The sequence below is a fragment of the Crocodylus siamensis genome, chromosome 9 (genome assembly GCF_052110815.1).
Source record: "Crocodylus siamensis isolate JL-2025a chromosome 9, ASM5211081v1, whole genome shotgun sequence".
In the NCBI taxonomy this organism is placed as follows: Eukaryota; Metazoa; Chordata; order Crocodylia; family Crocodylidae; genus Crocodylus; species Crocodylus siamensis.
The window spans coordinates 42,313,909-42,333,669 of record NC_143403.1 but is presented as its reverse complement, the minus strand read 5'-3'; the positions used below and the strand labels follow the sequence as shown (position 1 = coordinate 42,333,669).

At 45.7% G+C, this 19,761-nt stretch overlaps 1 protein-coding gene across 2 annotated transcripts in view; it reads left to right on the top strand.

Moving 5' to 3' along the window:
• Window positions 1-19,761, top strand: part of RANBP10 (RAN binding protein 10) — a 199,280-nt gene that overhangs the window by 144,900 nt on the left and 34,619 nt on the right. For both annotated transcript variants that reach the window (XM_090063419.1, XM_090063418.1), the window contains exons 5-6: window positions 4,292-4,314; window positions 18,020-18,204. In XM_090063419.1, the coding sequence (XP_089919545.1) occupies window positions 4,292-4,314; window positions 18,020-18,204 (208 nt within the window). The remainder of the gene's footprint in view (window positions 1-4,291; window positions 4,315-18,019; window positions 18,205-19,761) is intronic.

Here is a 19,761-nt window from a genome sequence, read left to right as displayed (position 1 = left end):
ACCTTGCACTTGTCTGTGTTGAAACCCATCCTATTCTCGTCCGCCCACCCTTGTAACCTGTCTAGGTCTGATTGTAGCCTGTTGCATCCTTCCAGTGTGTCCACGTCCCCCCACATCTTAGTGTCATCAGCAAATTTGAACAGGGTGTTTTTTACCCCCTCATCCAAATCACTGATGAAGATGTTGAACAGTGTGGGCCCGAGGACCGAGCCCTGCAGAACCCCACTGCCCATGTCCCTCCAGGCTGAGAAGGACCCATCCACCACCACCCTCTGTGTGCGGCCCTCCAGCCAGTTGGCGACCCAATTGACTGTGTGGGTGTCTACACCACAGTCCCCCAGTTTCTTAATGAGAATGGGGTAAGAGACAGTGTCAAAAGCCTTGCAGAAGTCCAGGAAGACTATATCCACTGCTACCCCTGCATCTAATGATCTGGTGATCTGATCGTAAAAGGCCACCAGGTTGGTCTGACAGGACCTGCCACTGATGAAGCCATGTTGGTTGCCCCTAAGCATGCAGTCTCCTGCTGGCCCCTCCTGGATGTGTGCCAGCATAATTTTCTCGAACAGCTTGCCTAGGATCGAGGTGAGACTAACCGGCGTATAGTTTCCCGGGTCCTCCTTCCTGCCTTTTTTGAAGATGGGGACCACATTGGCCCTCTTCCAGTCCTCCGGTACCTCACCAGAGCACCACGAGTGCTGGTTAAGCCGTGCCAGGGGACTTGCAATGACCTCAGCCAGTTCCTTTAGAGCTCTAGGGTGGAGATCATCCTGGCCGGCTGACTTGAATACGTCCAACTCCTCCAGAAGCTCCCTAACTAAATCCTCACTAACCCGTGGCCCAGGTGTGCCTCCCCCCGGGCCCGAGGGGGGCCCAGCAGGGAGGTGGCTGTTCTGGTCCCTACTTAGGAAGACAGAGGCAAAGAAATCCTTAAACATGTTAGCCTTGCCGTCTGGTGTGACAACCAAGTTACCCATGTTGTCCTGCAAGGGCCCCACATTACCTGGGACCTTCTTTCTACCCCCTACATATTTAAAAAAAGACTTCTTATTGTCCTTAATCTGGGAAGCCAGTCCCAGTTCCATCTCTGCCTTGGCCTTCCTGACTGCCCCCCTACATCCCCGAGCAACTACAGAATAGCCCTCCCTGGTGATGACCCCTTCTTTCCACTGGGTATAAGCCTCCTTTTTAGCAAGGAGGCATTCGCGGATTCTTTTCGTGAGCCACGGAGGCTTGTGTGCTCTCCTGCTCCCTTTGATCCTCGTTGGGATTACCTTCCTTTGGGCTTGGAGGATCGTCTCCTTAAGGAGCGACCACTCTCCTTGGACACCTGGCTCCCCTCCCCTCCGGGACCTCGGCGTTTCTCCAACTATCCTCCTTAGCTCGTTGAAGTCTGCCCTCCTAAAATCTAGGGCCGCTGCCTTACTGCATGCCTTTGCCACCTTGCGCTGGATGGTGAATTCCAGCAGGCGATGATCGCTGTCGCCCAGGTGGTCGAGCACTCGCAGCCCCCTCACCAGGTCATCACCCGTGGCCAGCACTAGGTCCAACAAGGCGTCCCCCCTGGTGGGGCTGTGCACCTCCTGGTTTTTTGTTGTCTCTAGAACACTTACATTTGGGATCTGGGAGCAACAACCTGGTTCACTCCTAGTCTTGATTTCATTTTTTATAACTGATCTTCGCGAGTATCACAATTCTTTGTCTGCAAAGCATGTGGTATTTACCATATCAGGATGAGTTCATAGTGGCTAGAAACCCACCCACCCATTGTTTCTGAGTCTAACCTGTCTTTTCTTCAGCAGGGAAATGGGAAAACTCGTGACGTTTTCCTAAACAAGTGTATCTAGTTCTGACATGCCCCAATCACTGAGACACTTTTTCTTTATACCAGTAGTTGGGTTTCTCTGCCATTCCGGCAAAGCGAGTCTCTCCTCTTCAACACTAACCATTTTCTTGATTATTACTGGGTGTAATCAAAGAGCTTTGCTTACTAGAAAAATTGGCATCCTGTGGACTCAGCTAGTCATAGCCTTTGGGCCTTGTGGGACCAGAGTCCTACCAGGGCTGTGATTGCGGTCTGTCCCTGAGAGCTGTTGCCATAAACTTAATATTGAAGACCCAAAAAGCAGTCTCAGAGAAGTGCAGCTGAGATGGTTGGGGCTGCTACTCTCAGGAGTGGAGGAGATTTTTGCATGTCACAGTGGTTGCAACATGTTGAAATGTCTAGGTATGCTTTAGACATTCCATCTCTGGCTTTAATGGAAGACACGAGCAAAGGAGAAATTTGAGGGTATGAATTTGGACTCTTGTGAGGTAGTTATACTCTTGGAAGTTTTAGTATCTTTGATCACGGAAGAGTGTCAGGGTATCTTGTCAATCCCAGATATTCCAAAAGGCGGTGAACAGTTTATAAGTAGGGACCTACCTAAGTTGTGCCAAGACAAAGGTTTTTTGCAGCTCGCTTAATGAATGCAGAGCCGATCTCGCAGCAGCCCCATCCCTTTCCTCTAATGGGTGGAGGGTGCCTTCACTCAGTCTACATTAGTACAGCTTTTTTTAAGTGGTCCTTTCCTTGTGCTGTTGATTTTCTTTTGTCCTAACACTGCAGCGGGGGCTGTTGTGGCAGAGGTGAGTTGCTGCTGCATTTAAAGACTCTCGTTTGGATCGCTCAGTGGTAGGAGGTACACCAGCCAATATATTGGTTGGCTGTCAGATTGGCACTGATAACAGGAGAAATTGTATTATCGGCTATTGGCTTTTTTGGTTGTTGTGGCCAGTAATTATGGCCACGTGCCTGGAGCACCCTGGCAAGTGTAATCTGGTGCCTGAGCCTGTGGCAGACTACAGGTCCTAGCAAGCAGCAGGAGGGCATGCCAGGGAGCGGTCACAGGGCACTGCATTCAGCAACAAAAGGACTATTACTGGCTGCTGCCATGACAATGTTGCACATGCAGCGAGGGTCTGAGCACCAGGGCTGCCATGGAGATATTGGGCTGCATGTGGGCGGCCGGGGTAGGGCACAGTGTGAGGGATATTCTGCTCTGCTGGGTACTGAGTGCCTTTGCAATAGTTGCTTCACCCTGGCGGCCGTGGGAACTCAGCTGCGTGGGCCCCAGCAGTGGTGTGCTCGGGGGCTCTAAACATGCCCAGCATCACTGTCCACGGAAGGATCTCCCCTGCCTGCCCAGGACAGCAGCATGGGCTGCACATAGGAGCCATGGGTGAGGGGGCAACATGTGTAGGAATAAGGTGGTCACCACTTTCCTCATTGAGAGCCAGAGTAGGCAGGAGGCATGTGTGTTATAACTGCAAAACAAACAAACAAAAAAAGGTTTATTTGTGTCGGTAGTTTAAAATATCTTGCATTATTACTAAATATCAGTTATTGGATTGGCATCAGCCAATACGGTTGGTTAATCATTGGCTACTGGTATCAGCCAAGAAAATCTTTATCGGTGCACCCCTATTCAGTAGAATTTGGAAGTAGTTAACAATATGGCTCAGACACAGGCATGTATGGTGCAGATGCCTCAGCCTTTTACATGTTCTCTGTTCCCCTGATTTGGTGACTTGTAACTTTTGATGAAAACCAGTAGCTCTGGCTGGCTATACTTATAATCCTTTCTTAGCAAATATAAGACATTTTGTTTCTGTTTAACTTCTGCCTCTTTTCTGACTTATCAAACTGAATTAAAAGCACACAGAAATATTACCTACCTTGTTACAGTTGTGAATATTACATTGGTGTGGAGAGAGAAGCCATTCTCTCCAGGACTGCACATCTGAGAAACTGTTTCAGGCTTTAGCCCAGTATTGCGGCAAGATCTAGTTTCTGGAAACAGTACTGGGGAGTTTAATGCTCAGCTCCACAACTCTATCTGGTAATGAGGAACCCCAGGCCAGACCTTGGCAATATTTAGAGCACTTAAGTTTCCAGAGCCAAAGTGTGTCTTCATTGGCTTGCTCTAGTGGATTCATAGGTACCAGAGTCTTATCTTGAGAGGGTGGAGAAGCAAAGGAAAAAAGGGTTGCTTTGGTGAAGCTTAATACACTGAAACTGGTGAGAGAGAATGTCTGAAACGCCGTAAATGTTTACCTGAATCTTTCCCAAATCACACGGTCCAAGCAGTGGGCAGAAGGGGGGAGCTTGTATTAAAAACACAAGTGGCTAAATCTGGAAACAGAGCTAGGATTTATTGCTGTGTGGTAATATTTTTATAGCATGTTAAAGCTGTAGGCAAGTGGGGAAAATCCTTTGTCTTTTTAATTCTAATATTTTTTCCCCCCACAGGTATAGCCTTTACAGACCTCCCTGTAAGTACAACTATTTTCAGTATTTTAACTAAGGATGTCAGTTTAAGGGAGGGGGAAAAGTTACAGGGGTGTTTGATGTCTTCTGTTTTATGTTATGTTCAAGCAGTAGCACATGTTCCTGAACAATGTATATTTCCTGCTTTACCTCTGCTGCCTCTGGATAGAATTGCTCCCTGTAGTGTGGCTTCATAGTCTCATGTCTACATGTGTAGATTCATCTCGTGCCCTTTTGGGATTGCAAGGGAAGACTATATAGGCTTGGTAGGATGTCATTTTTATCAGTAAATGCTGATAAACATTAATTTCACCTCATGTTCCACAGACTGACAAAAAGATATATCCATTGTTAATAAGCAAAATTTATAAAAAGAGAACGTAAGAAAAACGGTGGCTGATGAAGTGTGTGACAACAGGGGAAGCAGTCCTACATAACTGTACTGACTGTGGTTTGGACAGCAACTCTCAGAAACCCCAGAGCCAGGGACAGAATCTGTGCATAAACCAGCGTAAGTGATTGGAAATTGGTTCAGATCTGTAATACAATAGAAGTTCAATGCCCATAAACTACTTTCAAAATCGCCAAAATTAGTTTAAGATAAACCTGGATGGATGTAGTATCAGACTTAATTGATTTAGGTTAAATTTGTTTATTGAACCGCCCCAGATCCCCTCCAGATTCAAGTGAGTTCACAGTCCCCTAGCATCCCAGGATGCTTTGCACCTCCCCTGCAAACCCCTTTGCAAGGTCAGTGGGCTAGCTTTGGCCTAAATTGTCTGCTCCAGTAGAGCAGGGTGGTGTGTTCTAGTGCTCCCCAGCTTCTGGCCTGGGCCACTGTAGGCACATGGCTGTATTTCCAGAATCAGAAGTGAATGTTCACATGCTTATCAGGACAATCTATGCAGCTTAGACTAACCTGCAAGATTGAATCAATTCAGTCTCAGGCTTTTTGACTGTCCAGGAGACAGGGAGCAAAAGAAGTGACAAAACAGACGGCGGGGAGCTACTGATGGCAGCTCTGCTGCTCAGCTGGCAGCAGTTCTACAGTAGTTATGTTTGCAGCTGGTAGTTAAACTGCACTTTAGTATATTGCCAGTCCAGGGTAAGAAAAAGGTTGGGAACCATTGGCTTAAAGTTCAGCTTACAAATACACAATGACCACTGTAACATCTCACAGCTTGTTGCCAGAAAGCGCATTTGTTTGTTTGCCATCCTTGACTCTAATGTCTTGTTGGCTTCCCTCTGCTCTCATCTAAGTACTATAGCAAGACAGGGAAATGGGCTAGAGAATGAGTACTGTAGAATAGTTAATTACTCCCTTGTTTTTTGGGCCATCTCATCCTCCCTCCACCATCTCCTGTATGCTCATTACAACTCCACAAATTTTCAGCAAGCCCTGTACTTGCCCTCCATAACCAACTGCTAGAGTGAATCTGAGCAAGGCTTAGCTCTCTAGGGTTTGATGGTCCCTTCTTTGTCTCTGCCAGTCTGGAGTGTGTCAGTTGCTTTCAATTTTAGATCTTCTCTATGGCATTGTTTTAGCTACATCAGAGACTGTTAAAATGGTTGGCTAATCCTGAAAACACAGCTGTCTCAATGATTAAGGGAGTCCAAATTTTGAGCATCGTGTCTCGGTCATGATTCTCTGCTTGCTCACTGAATAGGCAATTCAAATGTAATACATTAGGTTGGATAAGAAAAAATCATTATATGTGGGCAAGGCATTTTCATTAGAAGCTGGAGTGTATACCAGTTCTACACTTGGAAGAAGCAGGGTAGACCACGTATGTTCAGAACATGCCATAGGCCTCTTCATGTACAGCAATAATAGGATTAAATATCCAATCCAAAGTCCCTCATTAGATGTGCAGTTATATACCAGTGCCTCAGCAAAGGCTGTTTTTGAGTTCTGTGTTTCAGTTAGTGCAGGGTTGCATTGCTCATTTCACAGATCGCAGGGGGTTCCCTAAAGAACTCCTGCAGTGACCCTCCAGAATGAGCAGAATTCTCCTCCAGATTCTCCTCCAGAATGTGGAGATCTCAGAACAGCAGCAGTTTCCCAATGCCTGAGGAGGAGTGTTTGTGTCCGAAAGCTTGCAAAGAACCTTTTTCCAACTACTTAGTCTAATAAAAGATATCGCATCTACCCAAAGAAGCTTGCCTGCCTGTGTCCTTAGACCAACATGGGTACAACCAGCAACCCGGCAGTATGTGTTTAAGTAGTAATAACTAGTAGGGTGGGTAATTCTTGGCTATAAGTGCTAAACTCCAAGAGGAACCCCTGGGTGGTTTGGAGACTGTGACCCTAGAGCAAGGTGGCCATTCCTTTGAACAGTCCAATAGAACACTTTCCCTTAGTGTTTTTGACATTGCACCCAGACAATCTTGCTGCTAGTCATGTGGTGTGTTGTGCCTGGCATCTGTCTTTTCTAGGGAATTAATGCTTAGGGTAGAAACTCTGGGAAGGTAGGACTTCATTATGATCAGGATTAGAATTTTGTAGATCTCAGAGTTTTGAGGACAAACGAGACTTGGCAGTGGTACAGACTGCCAGTTGAAAAGACAGTGTTCCTTTCTACTGTGAGAATGTGATGGCTGAATCACACAGCTCTCATCCCCTTGCCTGTGACATGTCCAAAGCATATTGGCACTCAGCATGCATATATTTCATGCTTTAAATCAGAAGTGTCCGACCTGCAGCATGAGTGCCACAAGTGGCACAGGCAACCTCTTTGTGTCACATGCAGAAGATCAAGGAGGGGACAGGTCCTTGCATCAGCAGATAGAGCAAGAAGCAGAAGGGAGAACAGGAGGTTGGGCAGGTAGAAAGCAGACTGCGCAGAGGAAGGGGTTTGTAATGCCATTCCAGGAGGGTCCCTGGCTAATTTGTGGCACACCTGCTGAAAAGGTTGGCCTTCATTGCTATATATTATTGACTTGTTCCCTTCCACTCCTTTCATAGCCCTGAATGAACAAATGGAGAATTATATGTTCCCACACTAGTGACTTTTGAGCAGATGATTACTCCTCAGTAAGTAGAGCTGGAGCAATTCTCATGCCCCTCTCTAAAGCTTAAGGCTGATTTAAAAATGAAGTCTGCTTGTACAGTTATGGGGGTGGAGCCTTATATCTGCAAAGGGCAGTGATCAAAAATTTGTTCTAACACTTTCCCAGGAGAAGCAAAGATTAAAAATGGATTTATTTCAGTTCCTGATTAGTGACAGGCAGGGTCTCAGCTTTTCTCATGCTTGACACCACTCGATATCACTCTTTTACTTACAAAGACAATTGTATATAAAACATAATCCTGCGTTTCAATGGGTTCCTCCTGCTTATTCCTTCCATACAGTGTCAGTAAATCCCAAGGTTTAGTTTCCTGCTCTTTCACCGTTGCCTTGAATCTGCTTTATCTCGTGACGGAGACTTCTCTAGAATTCACTCAGGCATTATTGCTTATTGAGTGCATTCAGACCTTTCTGAATAAATGCGTTTTGTTTGGTTCCTTTTTTGTCTGAATATCTTTATCTACAGATCATATCTCCTGCGGTATGTGCTCTTTGCTCGCATGCAGATTTTTCTTTTTTTTTTGGTGGAGGGGGAGGCTTCTGTCAAAGACCTTGCTTGGGCCACTAGGAGTCATCTTCCTTCCACTGAAATGAGATCATTTGGGGCTTTTGTAGGCAACAAAGATGCACCCATTTAACTGAAGTTGTGATATTGAGCTGATGTTAGGGAAATTTGGTTCAACTTTGTGTGCCTTTTATGTCAGAGTAAATTCTGGCTTAAATTCATTTAGCTTATCCCTAATCAGTACAACTCTGTGTGTACAGTAGGTCTTTCACCTTGGAGCTTTACTCCTTCAGATGTGGTAAACTCAGTGTAGTGTATGACATACTATAGACCAAAAATCTCCTTTTGTGGAGTGTTGCCTGGCATTTTATACTAAACTTTATGTATGTTAATGTAAAGCATAAACCAGCGTTACATAACTGTCAGTGTAAGTCTAATAGTGACAGTGCTGGAAAGTTTCAGATGTAACTGATGCAAAGATGACACTTCTGTTACGTGCCCCTTATAGTAGCATCCTTTTATCTGCACCCATGGGCTTCCTTGATCATCAGAGTTCTGTCAGACCAGCGTATCTGCTGCTTTCCTGTCTGTCTGATGGCTTTTGCACCATTTTTTCTCCTGCCTTTGGTAGAGTGCTCACTCATGCATTCAGTCTGTCCTCAGTCAATGCAGGCTTCAGAGTAAAACACATACTATTAACTTATAAAACATGCCACACATCAGAAGTAAAGTCTGGCAATATCCAGGGCAGAGTCTGTATCCAGTATGGGTTTAGGATTCATATCTACCTGAGTTAACTTGACTCGGACTGTGTACCCTTTCAGAATTGTACCAAGGTGGAAGAGCTAGCGTTTTGCTCAATAGCCTAGTGATTAGGCCACTTCATACGTGAAAATGTGAAGTAGACTTCTAAGCCTTTCCCACCCTGAGAACTTGGAATTCACATTTTCCCTTCTCAGAAAAGCGGCCTAACGCCTGAGCTATGGGCTGGGCCCAGCTGGCTTATGGCCTCTGACCTTTTCTCCTAGGACTGTTGATATGTTTTGTATGAAATAATTATGGGATAAAATGTAAAAACAACATTAGAGCCAGAGGCCAGAACCCAGAACTATAAGCCTCATTGAATTTAGTTAGGCTTCCTCTTGCTTGATATCTTTCTGGCTCCACAGTTTTTGTACTTTGGCTGTTCATTGAGCCAACTTCAACAGGAGAGATGAAGAATGCCATAAGCATAGCCCAGACTAGAGCCTGGGGGTTAAGCCACTTTCCTGTGAAGTGGGAGATAAGACTTTTTAAACCTCAGGCTGAAAAAGGTATGAAACCCGTATCTCCCATCTTACTGATTGATGGTGTTAGTGACTAGACCAGTCGTTTTCAACCTTTTTTCATTTTCAGACCCCTTTGGAAATTTCAGACGGAGGTGTGGACCCCACTTTGAATTGTAAATATGGCTATTCACATACTTTTGATTTATCATAGTCTTCTTTCATGGACCCCTTAGACATAATCTGCGGACCTGAGGTTCCTGCAGACCACAGGTTGAAAACCACTACACTAGACTACTGGGCAAAAGGTGACTGCTGCTGCTCTTGACACTGCCACCTCTGTTAGGCATACTCTGTGTAAATTTAACAGATTAGGCCCTCCAGGACTTTACCTGTGCCTGAACTTTAGCCAGGACTTTGGTAAATCACACATTAGCAACAAGCTAAATCTGGTCACTAAAAAGTGATCTGGTTTAACATGCCATGTGGATGGGCCCTTACAGTACTGAGGCAGAAGTGGGTGCTAAAACTGAAAAGAGAAGCCAAAAAAAGGAAAAGGTCAGATGGCTGCTTTGGCAGTTCTCACATATATCTTTGCTGAGTGCTTGTATAACCCAAGACTTTGTCTGTCCCTGCAGACTATAACACATGGCTGACACAGCTTGATCAGAAGGAGCACAAAATAAAGTGTTAGATAAAAAGGTCTTTGGAATAATTTAACCATGTCCTGAGCCTTGTGACATCATAATAAACATGCTAGGTGGAGTCCCTAGTAATGCAGAAGTGGGGTCCAGCAGTTTTTCGTATTTCAGATTCAGAGCCTTACTGAGACTAGCCTTTTGCCCTTAGCCCAGTTGCTCAAGATGTTCCCTTTAGAACCTGAAATTCCTTGTGTTTGTTTTCAGTACCAAGAATGATTTGGGTTTAGAAATTGTAGGAAAAATTTTCACTTGTCTTTCAGGATCAAAGATTCAGACTAAGCCAGGTGCAGTTTCCAGGGTTCAAAAGTGGTTTTGTCCTTTTGCAACCAGAATACTGCTCAAATTTACCGGGTTATTTTTCTCTGAAGCTTGTTCTTCCTGATTCAGTACCTTTCTTTGAGCAGCAGTTCAGAAGGCGATTAGCTATTTAGCCCTTCGTATTTCATAGTTTCATAGTTTCTAGGGTGGGAAGGGACCTGAGCAGATCATCTAGTCCGACCCCCTGCCATGGCAGGAAAGAATACTGGGGTCAAACGACCCCAGCAAGATGTTCATCCAACCTCCTCTTAAACACCCCCAGGGTAGGAGCCTGCACCACTTCTCTTGGAAGTTGGTTCCAGACCCTAGCCGCCCTGACTGTGAAGTAGCGCCTCCTGATATCTAACCTAAACCTACCCTCTGCCAGCTTGTGACCGTTATTCCTGGTCACTCCTGGCGGTGCTCGGGGGAACAGTGACTCCCCAATGCCTGCTGGTCCCCCCCGACTAGTTTATAACAGGCCACAAGATCCCCCCTCAGCCTTCTCTTTTGGAGGCTGAACAGGTTCAGGTCCCATAGCCTCTCCTTGTAGGGCCTGCCCTGTTGTCCCCTGATCATACGAGTGGCCCTCCTCTGGACCCTCTACGTGCTGTCGACATCCCTCTTGAAGTGTGGCGCCCAGAAGTGGACGCAGTACTCCAAGTGCGGCCTGACCAGTGCCGCATAGAGGGGGAGGATCACCTCTTTGGACCTGCTCGAGATGCATCTGTGGATGCATGCCAAGGTGCGGTTGGCCTTCCTTACTGCCTCCCCACACTGCCGGCCCATGTTCATCTTGGAGTCAGTGATGACCCCAAGATCCCTTTCTTCCTCCATGCTGACAAGAGGGGAGTTTCCCATCCTGTAGGTATGCTGCTGGTTCTTCCTCCCCAGGTGCATCACCTTGCACTTGTCTGTGTTGAAACCCATCCTATTCTCATCCGCCCACCCTTGTAACCTGTCTAGGTCTGATTGTAGCCTGTTGCATCCTTCCAGTGTGTCCACGTCCCCCTACATCTTAGTGTCATCAGCAAATTTGAACAGGGTGCTTTTTACCCCCTCATCCAAATCACTGATGAAGATGTTGAACAGTGCGGGCCCGAGGACCGAGCCCTGGGGGACCCCACTGCCCACGTCCTTCCAGGCTGAGAAGGACCCATCCACCACCCCCCTCTGGGTGCGGCCCTCTAGCCAGTTGGCGACCCAATTGACTGTGTGGGTGTCTACACCACAGCCCCCCAGTTTCTTAATGAGAACGGGGTAAGAGACAGTGTCAAAAGCCTTCCAGAAGTCCAGGAAGACTATATCCACTGCTACCCCTGCATCTAATGATCTGGTGATCTGATCGTAAAAGGCCACCAGGTTGGTCTGACAGGACCTGCCACTGATGAACCCGTGTTGGTTGCCCCTAAGCATGCAGTCCCCTGCTGGCCCCTCCTGGATGTGTGCCAGTATAATTTTCTCGAACAGCTTGCCTAGGATCGAGGTAAGACTTACTGACCTATAGTTACCCGGGTCCTCCTTCCTGCCTTTTTTGAAGATGGGAACCACGTTGGCCCTCTTCCAGTCCTCCGGTACCTCACCAGAGCACCACGAGTGTTGGTAAAGCCGTGCCAGGGGACTTGCAATGACCTCAGCCAGTTCCTTTAGAACTCTAGGGTGGAGATCATCCTGGCCAGCTGACTTGAATACGTCCAACCCCTCCAGAAGCTGCCTAACTAAATCCTCACTAACCCGTGGCACAGGTGTGCCTCCCTCGGGGCCTGAGGGGGGCTCAGCAGGGAGGTGGCTGTTCTGGTCCCTACTTAGGAAGACAGAGGCAAAGAAATCCTTAAACATGTTAGCCTTGCCGTCTGGTGTGATGACCAAATTTCCCAACGCATTCTGCAAGGGCCCTACATTACCCGGGACCTTCTTTTTACCCCCTATGTATTTAAAAAAGGACTTCTTATTGTCCTTAATCTGGGAAGCTAGTCCCAGTTCCATCTCTGCCTTGGCCTTCCTAACTACTCCCCCTACATCCCCAGGCAACTACAGAATAGTCTTCCCTGGTGATGACCCCTTCTTTCCATTGGGTGTAAGCCTTCTTTTTAGCAAGGAGACATTCCCGGATGCTTTTGGTGAGCCATGGAGGCTTGTGTGCTCTCCTGCTCCCTTTGATCCTCGTTGGGATTACCTTCCTTTGGGCTTGGAGGATCGTCTCCTTAAGGAGCGACCACTCCCCTTGGACACCTGGCTCCCCTCCCCTCCAGGACCTCGGCGCTTCTCCAACTATCCTCCTTAGCTCGTTGAAGTCTGCCCTTCTAAAATCTAGGGCCGCTGCCTTACTGCATGCCTTTGCCACCTTGCGCTGGATGGTGAATTCCAGCAGGCGATGATCGCTGTCGCCCAGGTGGTCGAGCACTCGCAGCCCCCTCACCAGGTCTTCACCCGTGGCCAGCACTAGGTCCAACAAGGTGTCCCCCCTGGTGGGGCTGTGCACCTCCTGGGTTAGATGGAGGTCCTACACTCTGTCCAAGAACCTACATGAGCGTTCAGACCTGGCTGACTGTTCAGTTAAGTGAGAAGTGCTGCTTTTCTCTGCCACTTGGGTGGGTTGGGGTTTGGAACCAGGGCCTCCCGCTATTGGGAGGTGGTCTCCATAAGCAGGGGGCACCTAGCTGAGGCCTTCCAAGTTCAGAGTCCTGGACACAAGTAATGGCAGCAGTCTGCTGATCACAGTTTGAAATCTGAGTGTTATTTCTGTCTTCTGAATGGCTACCTCTTTGACCTTTTGCTTCTCAGTCCCTGTACTGCTAGCCTCACCTACTGTCCTCCATCATGCTCATCTTCCTTTCAGAGACTCTCCTTCACTCCCCTAACTCCCTCATGCTTGTTTATTTCTGCCATTCATCTTCCCCATGCCCGGTTCCCTAGTAAAATAAATAAAATAATAGTTTGTTCATCCATTAGCACAGAACTTTTTGCATGGCCTGTTAGCTTCTCAGATAGTAAGCTCAGAAGAGAGCTGTTTTTATACGTATATTTATCATCATCTTTTTTTTAAGTGGTATCTATCAGAGTTAGGCCCTAGTCTGGGTTGTGGTCCTTGGAGTCTACTGCAGATTCAGTTATACAGCCTTACTTCAGGAATAGTAGCAGTGTTGAAATGCAACAGAATACTGAGAAGCCATACAACTTACAAGTGCTTTTGACATTACATGCTTATATATTAATATAACAAATATGATACCATCCAGAGTAGTTGAAACACACTGTGCATTTACATTGAGGTATAGCAAAATGAACTTAACAGAATAAAAAGACGCTAAACATTAACCACGTTCTGCAAGTCTCTCACAGGACTGCTAAAATTGTGTTCTCAAAGCTTAGATACAAAAAGGGACTGGAAGCAGAAATCCTGAGTGACCTTTATAAAATTCATAGTTCCCTGTCTCCAAGTTGCCTATCACATTCCCTGAAAACAGAAGTTTTTGCTGCTGCTTTTGACCATGCACATCATTGTCTAATGCTCTTTTTGAGAAATATTTGTGTGCAGAGGGCTGCCTATTATGTGAGACGCTGGTCGTATGCACCATTTCCTGAACTGACTTTGAGAAGTTTTTGGACTGACTTCACTCCCAGGGGGTAACTCTGACTTCAGTAGGTTTACATCAGAAACCAACATATTGCTGGTCTAGAAATTATTTCCTGGAAGAGAGTGTGGTAACTATGTTTTCCTTTACTGTCTCCTGTCTTACCTCTCTTAGTGCTGCTCAGGAGTTAAGTGATGAATGCAAAGATTTCCAGTCTCAAGACATTTTTTAATGGATACTATTGCATTGAAAATCCCTGACAGTTAATAATGATGATACATGGTGCTTTTTATCCTTGACAAGTTTAGCCAAAGACCATTTCTGTTCCAGTTTGTTTGCTTTTCAGTTGCATAAGCTTTCGCTCCATAGGAAAGTTACACTAGTTTAACTAATGGCATGAATTCAAATGTAGTACAAAAATCCACTTAGTTGGCTAGGTGCAGGTTTACACTAACCAAAGCAAGAAGATGTTTTTAATCAAAAACAAGTATCCACAAAGGAGGTTGTAAAAGTATAATTTAATATAAATTAACACAAAGGTTAAACCAGTACAGCTGTCTTACATACTGTATAGGTCCATACCGAATCAATCTCTTTCTTCCTGAAGACCCGTATAAATATTTCTTCAGAAACAGAAAAATCCCCTTAAAATGCTCAAAACCATTTTTTAATGTTAGCTGTGTTGTTCTAATGTCCTCTAACAGCTGTGATTTTTTTTTTTGTCAGATTTTAAAAAGTTAACAGTGGCAGCATCCATTTGTGGTGTTCCTAGTTGGGAAAGGTTATGTGACCAGAAGATAGAGCACTGAATTTGGACTTGAATCTGGCCTCTGTTCCTAGCCAAGCTCGTGGCCTGCTGAAGTACCTTACCCATAATGCCATTTGCTCAAAGCTTTTGCCACTTTATGTTCCTGGTAGCTTTGCAGACAGCATGTGTTTTCATAGGTCTGAAACAAAAGTACTCTCAGGAAGGTGGTGCCAAGACCAGGCTATGAACGGGAATATCAAGGCATGAGAAATGGGACTGTAGTAGTAATGAGAAGAGTTTGTTAGAAATCCCAGAGGGGCTGGGATTGTCAGGAGCAGAAGGTCAACAGTGGGAAAAGGAGAGAAGGTACAGAATGTATGAGCAAAGGTAGGAGGTAGGGCTGGCACACAACATGGTAAGGGAGTAGGAAGCGGGGTGCCAGGCAGCAGGCACAGCTGGTTCAGCAGACAGGAAGGAACCCTTGAGGGAGGTTGAAATGGTGCTTCCCTACAGTCTTGTGGTATAGGAGGCAACAGGTGAAGAGGCTTTTGATCAGTGAAAAGGAAGGCTGTATTTGCATGAAAGAGGCCAAATTTTAACTCTGAGCTGGTTGCACACAAATCAGGAACAAGCAGATGGAAAAAATTTGGGGGGTTAACTTGTGACTTTGAAAGGTCTTGGGCTAGTGATACAAAAATCATTCAGAGGGCCAGTGTAAAGATTGTAGAGATATGCCCTCTCATGATATTATTTTTTGTATTATCCCTTATATTTGAATGGAGGGCGAGTCTTTAAATGTCACAACCTTGCCTAGTGACTTCAGTTTGCACTGATAGTAACCTGCAGTGATGAGGCACTGAGTAGTGTGTGCTGCATCTTGATTGCCTGCCACCATGCCCCAAGAGTTCCTCCAGTTTGTGTCTGCGATACAAAGGGGTACAATGAAATAGTCAGCAGTGCAGTTAGCTTTATTTCCTCTGTTATTCTCCCAGCCTATATTGTGGGTTGCTCTCCCACTCCCTGCCTTGGCATTTCAGATTTTCCAATTGTACAGTACCAACTGCTCACTTCTTAGGCTGCTGATCAGGTGCCAAATGCAGATCTTTCAAAACAGAGAAGGATGCTGCAGTTCACAAGGTTTTAAGCACCGGGTTTGTTGGAAGATTCCTTTGGGAAAGAAAAAGCCATACCATGGTCTCACCTGCACAGCATACAGATCACTGGTGAAACCTTTGATTAGAAGGCAGTGGTTTCTTTCATCACTCTGAGAACATTTGAATGAGGTTTCTTCCCAGTGAAGAATGACACTTGTACCATAGAACATCTCAAATGCATCCTGACATTACCATAGGGTAGTCTACCAGTCATGTCCTCAGATGTAATGCCATCTCCGTGTATTCTGTGTGGCTCCTTGGAAGAGATATGCTATTTAACATTTGTTGGCCAGGGTATCAGATGATGAAGGCAGAATTGTGGCTCAGCCTTTACTTTGTCACCCAGAAAATTCAGGAGCCTCCAGGTGGCATGCAAATCTAATAACCACATCTTCAATATTCCCTCTGGTTTTATTCCTTTAACTGATAAGGCTGTTGTATTGCAAGGCAGTATCACAGCTGTCAGCATAAGATCCCATAATTATGGCCAGTTTGGAAAGGACCACTTTGTACTTGTACTCTACTGCTGTATCTCAAATAAGAAAGTTCCTCTCTGGATTTTTCTGCAGTTAGTTTCTTGCTTATCCTGGGACATATGACTGCCCTAATAACTGTGCTGTTTCTATTGTTCTATGGATTTCATACTTAGAAAGAAAGCTCAACTGTTCCCTTTATAATTTGAGCCCATCTTATTCCTTGTTTTAATAGCATGTGAAAAGAGCTTTTTTGGTCTAATGTAAATGGTTTTCTTGCCTTTTGTAATGCCTTGTAGGTATTCACTTGGGTCAGTGGTTCCAAAATGTGTGGTCCTCAGATTAGCTGGTAGCCCCTGCTGGTCACATGGAGTTGTCTTTGTTCCTTGTTTCTGGTGATAGTATCACATTAACAACAGCTACAGTTATTTATTATTTTCCTGCATAGATGCCCTAGTGATATATAATGTGACACTGCTTTCTTCTAACCATCTTTCCCCCAGTTGTACTCTTAGACTGTGGTCCACACGATGGAATGTTGAAGAATCCCTTGCACTGTGTGATGCCCTTTCTTATTCCTCTAAATTTAATGGAAATTGGCAGCTTTACTGCAATGTTCTAAGGTTTTGATGAGGGGGAGGATTGTGGTAGAGTTACTTATGTGGCATCAGTTTGCTTCTCCTATAAATAACATTTTGTGTTCAGTGAACCCCTCCTCAGATTTTGGCCATATATATTCAACCCTGCAGAAATTGAATAATGTATTGGTTATTTTTGCTGGGGAGGAGATTATCTTGCTGGCTCAACAGCTTGAAAATGAAATTTAGACATGGACTTGCTGGCTTGATTGAATTGGCCTTTTTGACATCATCAGAGATCTGAATGAACCATAGTGCCCTAACCCACCTATGCTAGCCAGTTCTATGCCTTGTGCTCTTGAAAGGATTCACACGTCTGGTCAGAGTTGTAAGAGATTTTGATAGTGGCTGCTTGTCAGGAAGCAAAGAAAGTAAAGGTAAAAAGATGGTTTAGAGCAGGGCTATCCAAATTCTACATGCCCGTGGTCACATGCCTATAGGCCACACCAGGAGTACCACAGGGACACACCTGCACCCCTCCACTGCTTCACCCTGTGCCTTTGTGTGCAACCCCCACCCCTCTGTACCATGCAAGTGCATGAGTACAATCCTCTTTCCCCCCTTCTCCACTGCTGCACCACATGAGTACAACCCCCACATCCCCATCCCCTTCCAGGCGAGGCCCCGTCACCGTCAGCTCCCCATGCTCTCCTGCACTCTGAGATAAAGTTAGGAAGCAGCAGAGGAGATGTGGGGAGCCTGGAGAATCTGGCTGCTATTGCAGCAAAAGCAATGAGGGGAAGCGGCAGCCAGGTAAGACCCTGGTGGGAGGGGGCACATATTAACCCCTCACAGGCTGCATGTGGCTCACAGGCTTCCAGTTGGATAGGCCTGGTGTAAAATAAAAAGTTGGAGAGCCCACCAAGTTCTTGGTAAAACAGACATGCCTTCTAATCCTTGTATCCAGGATCCTGAGCTGTGTGAGAATCTCAAAATACCCAGCAAGGACAGATTGGCTTGTCACAGATACTCGTTGTGAGAGAGAGCACAGTCTATTGGGTAGAACGCTCACTGCTCTGGGTTCATGCAATACCTTTCTCAGTTGCACGTTCATGGTGATAGGTAAGGCTTGAGCTCCTTAAGATCTAGAGGTTTCCCTTACACTACAGAAGCTATAGTTGTCTCTTGCTCCCTTTATAACAAGTCACAGTAAAAAAACAAAAATAACTAGCTACCTACTCCTTTGGATGCTGTTACAAGGTACAGAGAAAAATACAGGTGCTCCTCTAAGAGCCCATGAGGAAGCACTGAGAAGCTTTAACATGGTTGTTTTCTTTTGTTTGCAGTCAAATCTATATCCCACTGTGGGGCTCCAAACTCCAGGCGAGATAGTCGACGCCAATTTTGGGCAGCAGCCATTTGTGTTTGACATTGAAGACTACATGAGGGAATGGCGAGCAAAGATTCAGAGCACCATCAAGAGATTTCCTATAGGAGACAGACTAGGCGAGTGGCAAGCAATGCTCCAGAAGTAAGTATAACTATTTCACTCTTCCTTCTCGTCTTGTGTAAGCTTTAAAATATCACCTAGCCAAGAGTTGCTACAGATCAATCAAAAGGCAATATCAATCAAAAGGCAGTATCATTCCCTCGCCTTCCCCTGTTTGGTTTAAGTGTCCTTTTGCAGTCCATGAAATCCTGTTGATACCTAGAGGCAAGCTATTTACATTATCATCAAGTGTTCCCCTAGGAAGGATTCAGAACTCAGTGTGTCATTACTGTCTACCCTTGCTTAGGCCATTTCCCAGGCTAGTATGTGGAGTTCATTTCAGCAGTGATACCATTAAGGCATTTTAGTGAACAGGGTACTCATTTCAGGAGAAATGTGAATCTGATGTGCTTCTCCATCCTCCTTGATAGTGGTCACAATATGTTAGCAACTGAGCCAGCCAGTTGTGAAAGTTTGATAATAGTTGAGGAATGGACAATGAATTCAGTTTTACTTCTACCACTGAGCACAGCAGGGAAAGGGAGAGAAATCGCAAGTTTCTCCCATGGTAACAGACTTGGTGCAGTTGTATGTTGTCAGTGCAAAAATCAAAAGCTTGAAAATTTACAGGAAGAGAAAAGTATTGATTATAATAATCAGAAAAACTCCTGTAGTAAATTGGACAGTGTTGTAGGTGGTGTGATATGTGCTGTGACACAAGCAGTCTCAAAGGGCAGTGGTGGATGATGAGGATATAATGTAAATGTGTCGCGTCTGACTTGGAGCCTTGTCATGGTGTAAGCTGCCTTTTGTATAGTTTTCCTCACAGGAAGCAGAGTAATCTGTAACAGTACTTCTTCAAGCTCCTTTCAGTCCAAAACGTTTGCTCACAAAGGCCACATCCAAATGAACCCAGACATTTGGTTTCACAGGGACAACTAGCAGTGAGACACCTTGTGTTGCTGCTGCTTGTACCTGGGGAATGCCCATGTCATGCACCCTCTGGCATGTGGCAAGTTGCCTTGGATGGTGTAGGGGAGGCTGGGGCCAGTAACTGTGCTGGCTCCAGCAGCCTGTCCTAGGGGCCAGGGAAGCTTCAGCCAAATCGCTCCTGCAGGTTGGAGCCTGGCTGGCAGCTGGGGCATGGTTCCAGCTTTGGGCAGTGCACACTGCCTCCATGTGTACTGCCCTACTTTTTTTTCCTGCTCAGGTTTTTTGTTTGTTTGTTTGTTTTTGTTTTTTTGACCCCTGGATCTTCAGGGGTCAAAAAGCCCCCTGTACTGCAAGGTAGTAGTGTGGAAACACCTGAATATGCAGTTTGTGGCGCCGCGGATGGGTCTGTGGTATAACATACCACACAGCCACACTTGTTTGGATACAGCCGTAGTACCCAAGCTCCCTATAACATAACGTAAGTGTCTCATCAGGGGGAGAAGGCTAGACCAGAAAACCAGTTGAGGGCATTGGGGAGTCAGTATTGATAGACATATTCAGTGATTTCTGAAGCTGCTGCTCATCTTGAGAGAAATTTGATGAAAAGGGAAGTAGATGTTATGGCTTCTCCTCCAGTGCCTGACTTAAAATTTGGGAGTTTACAGT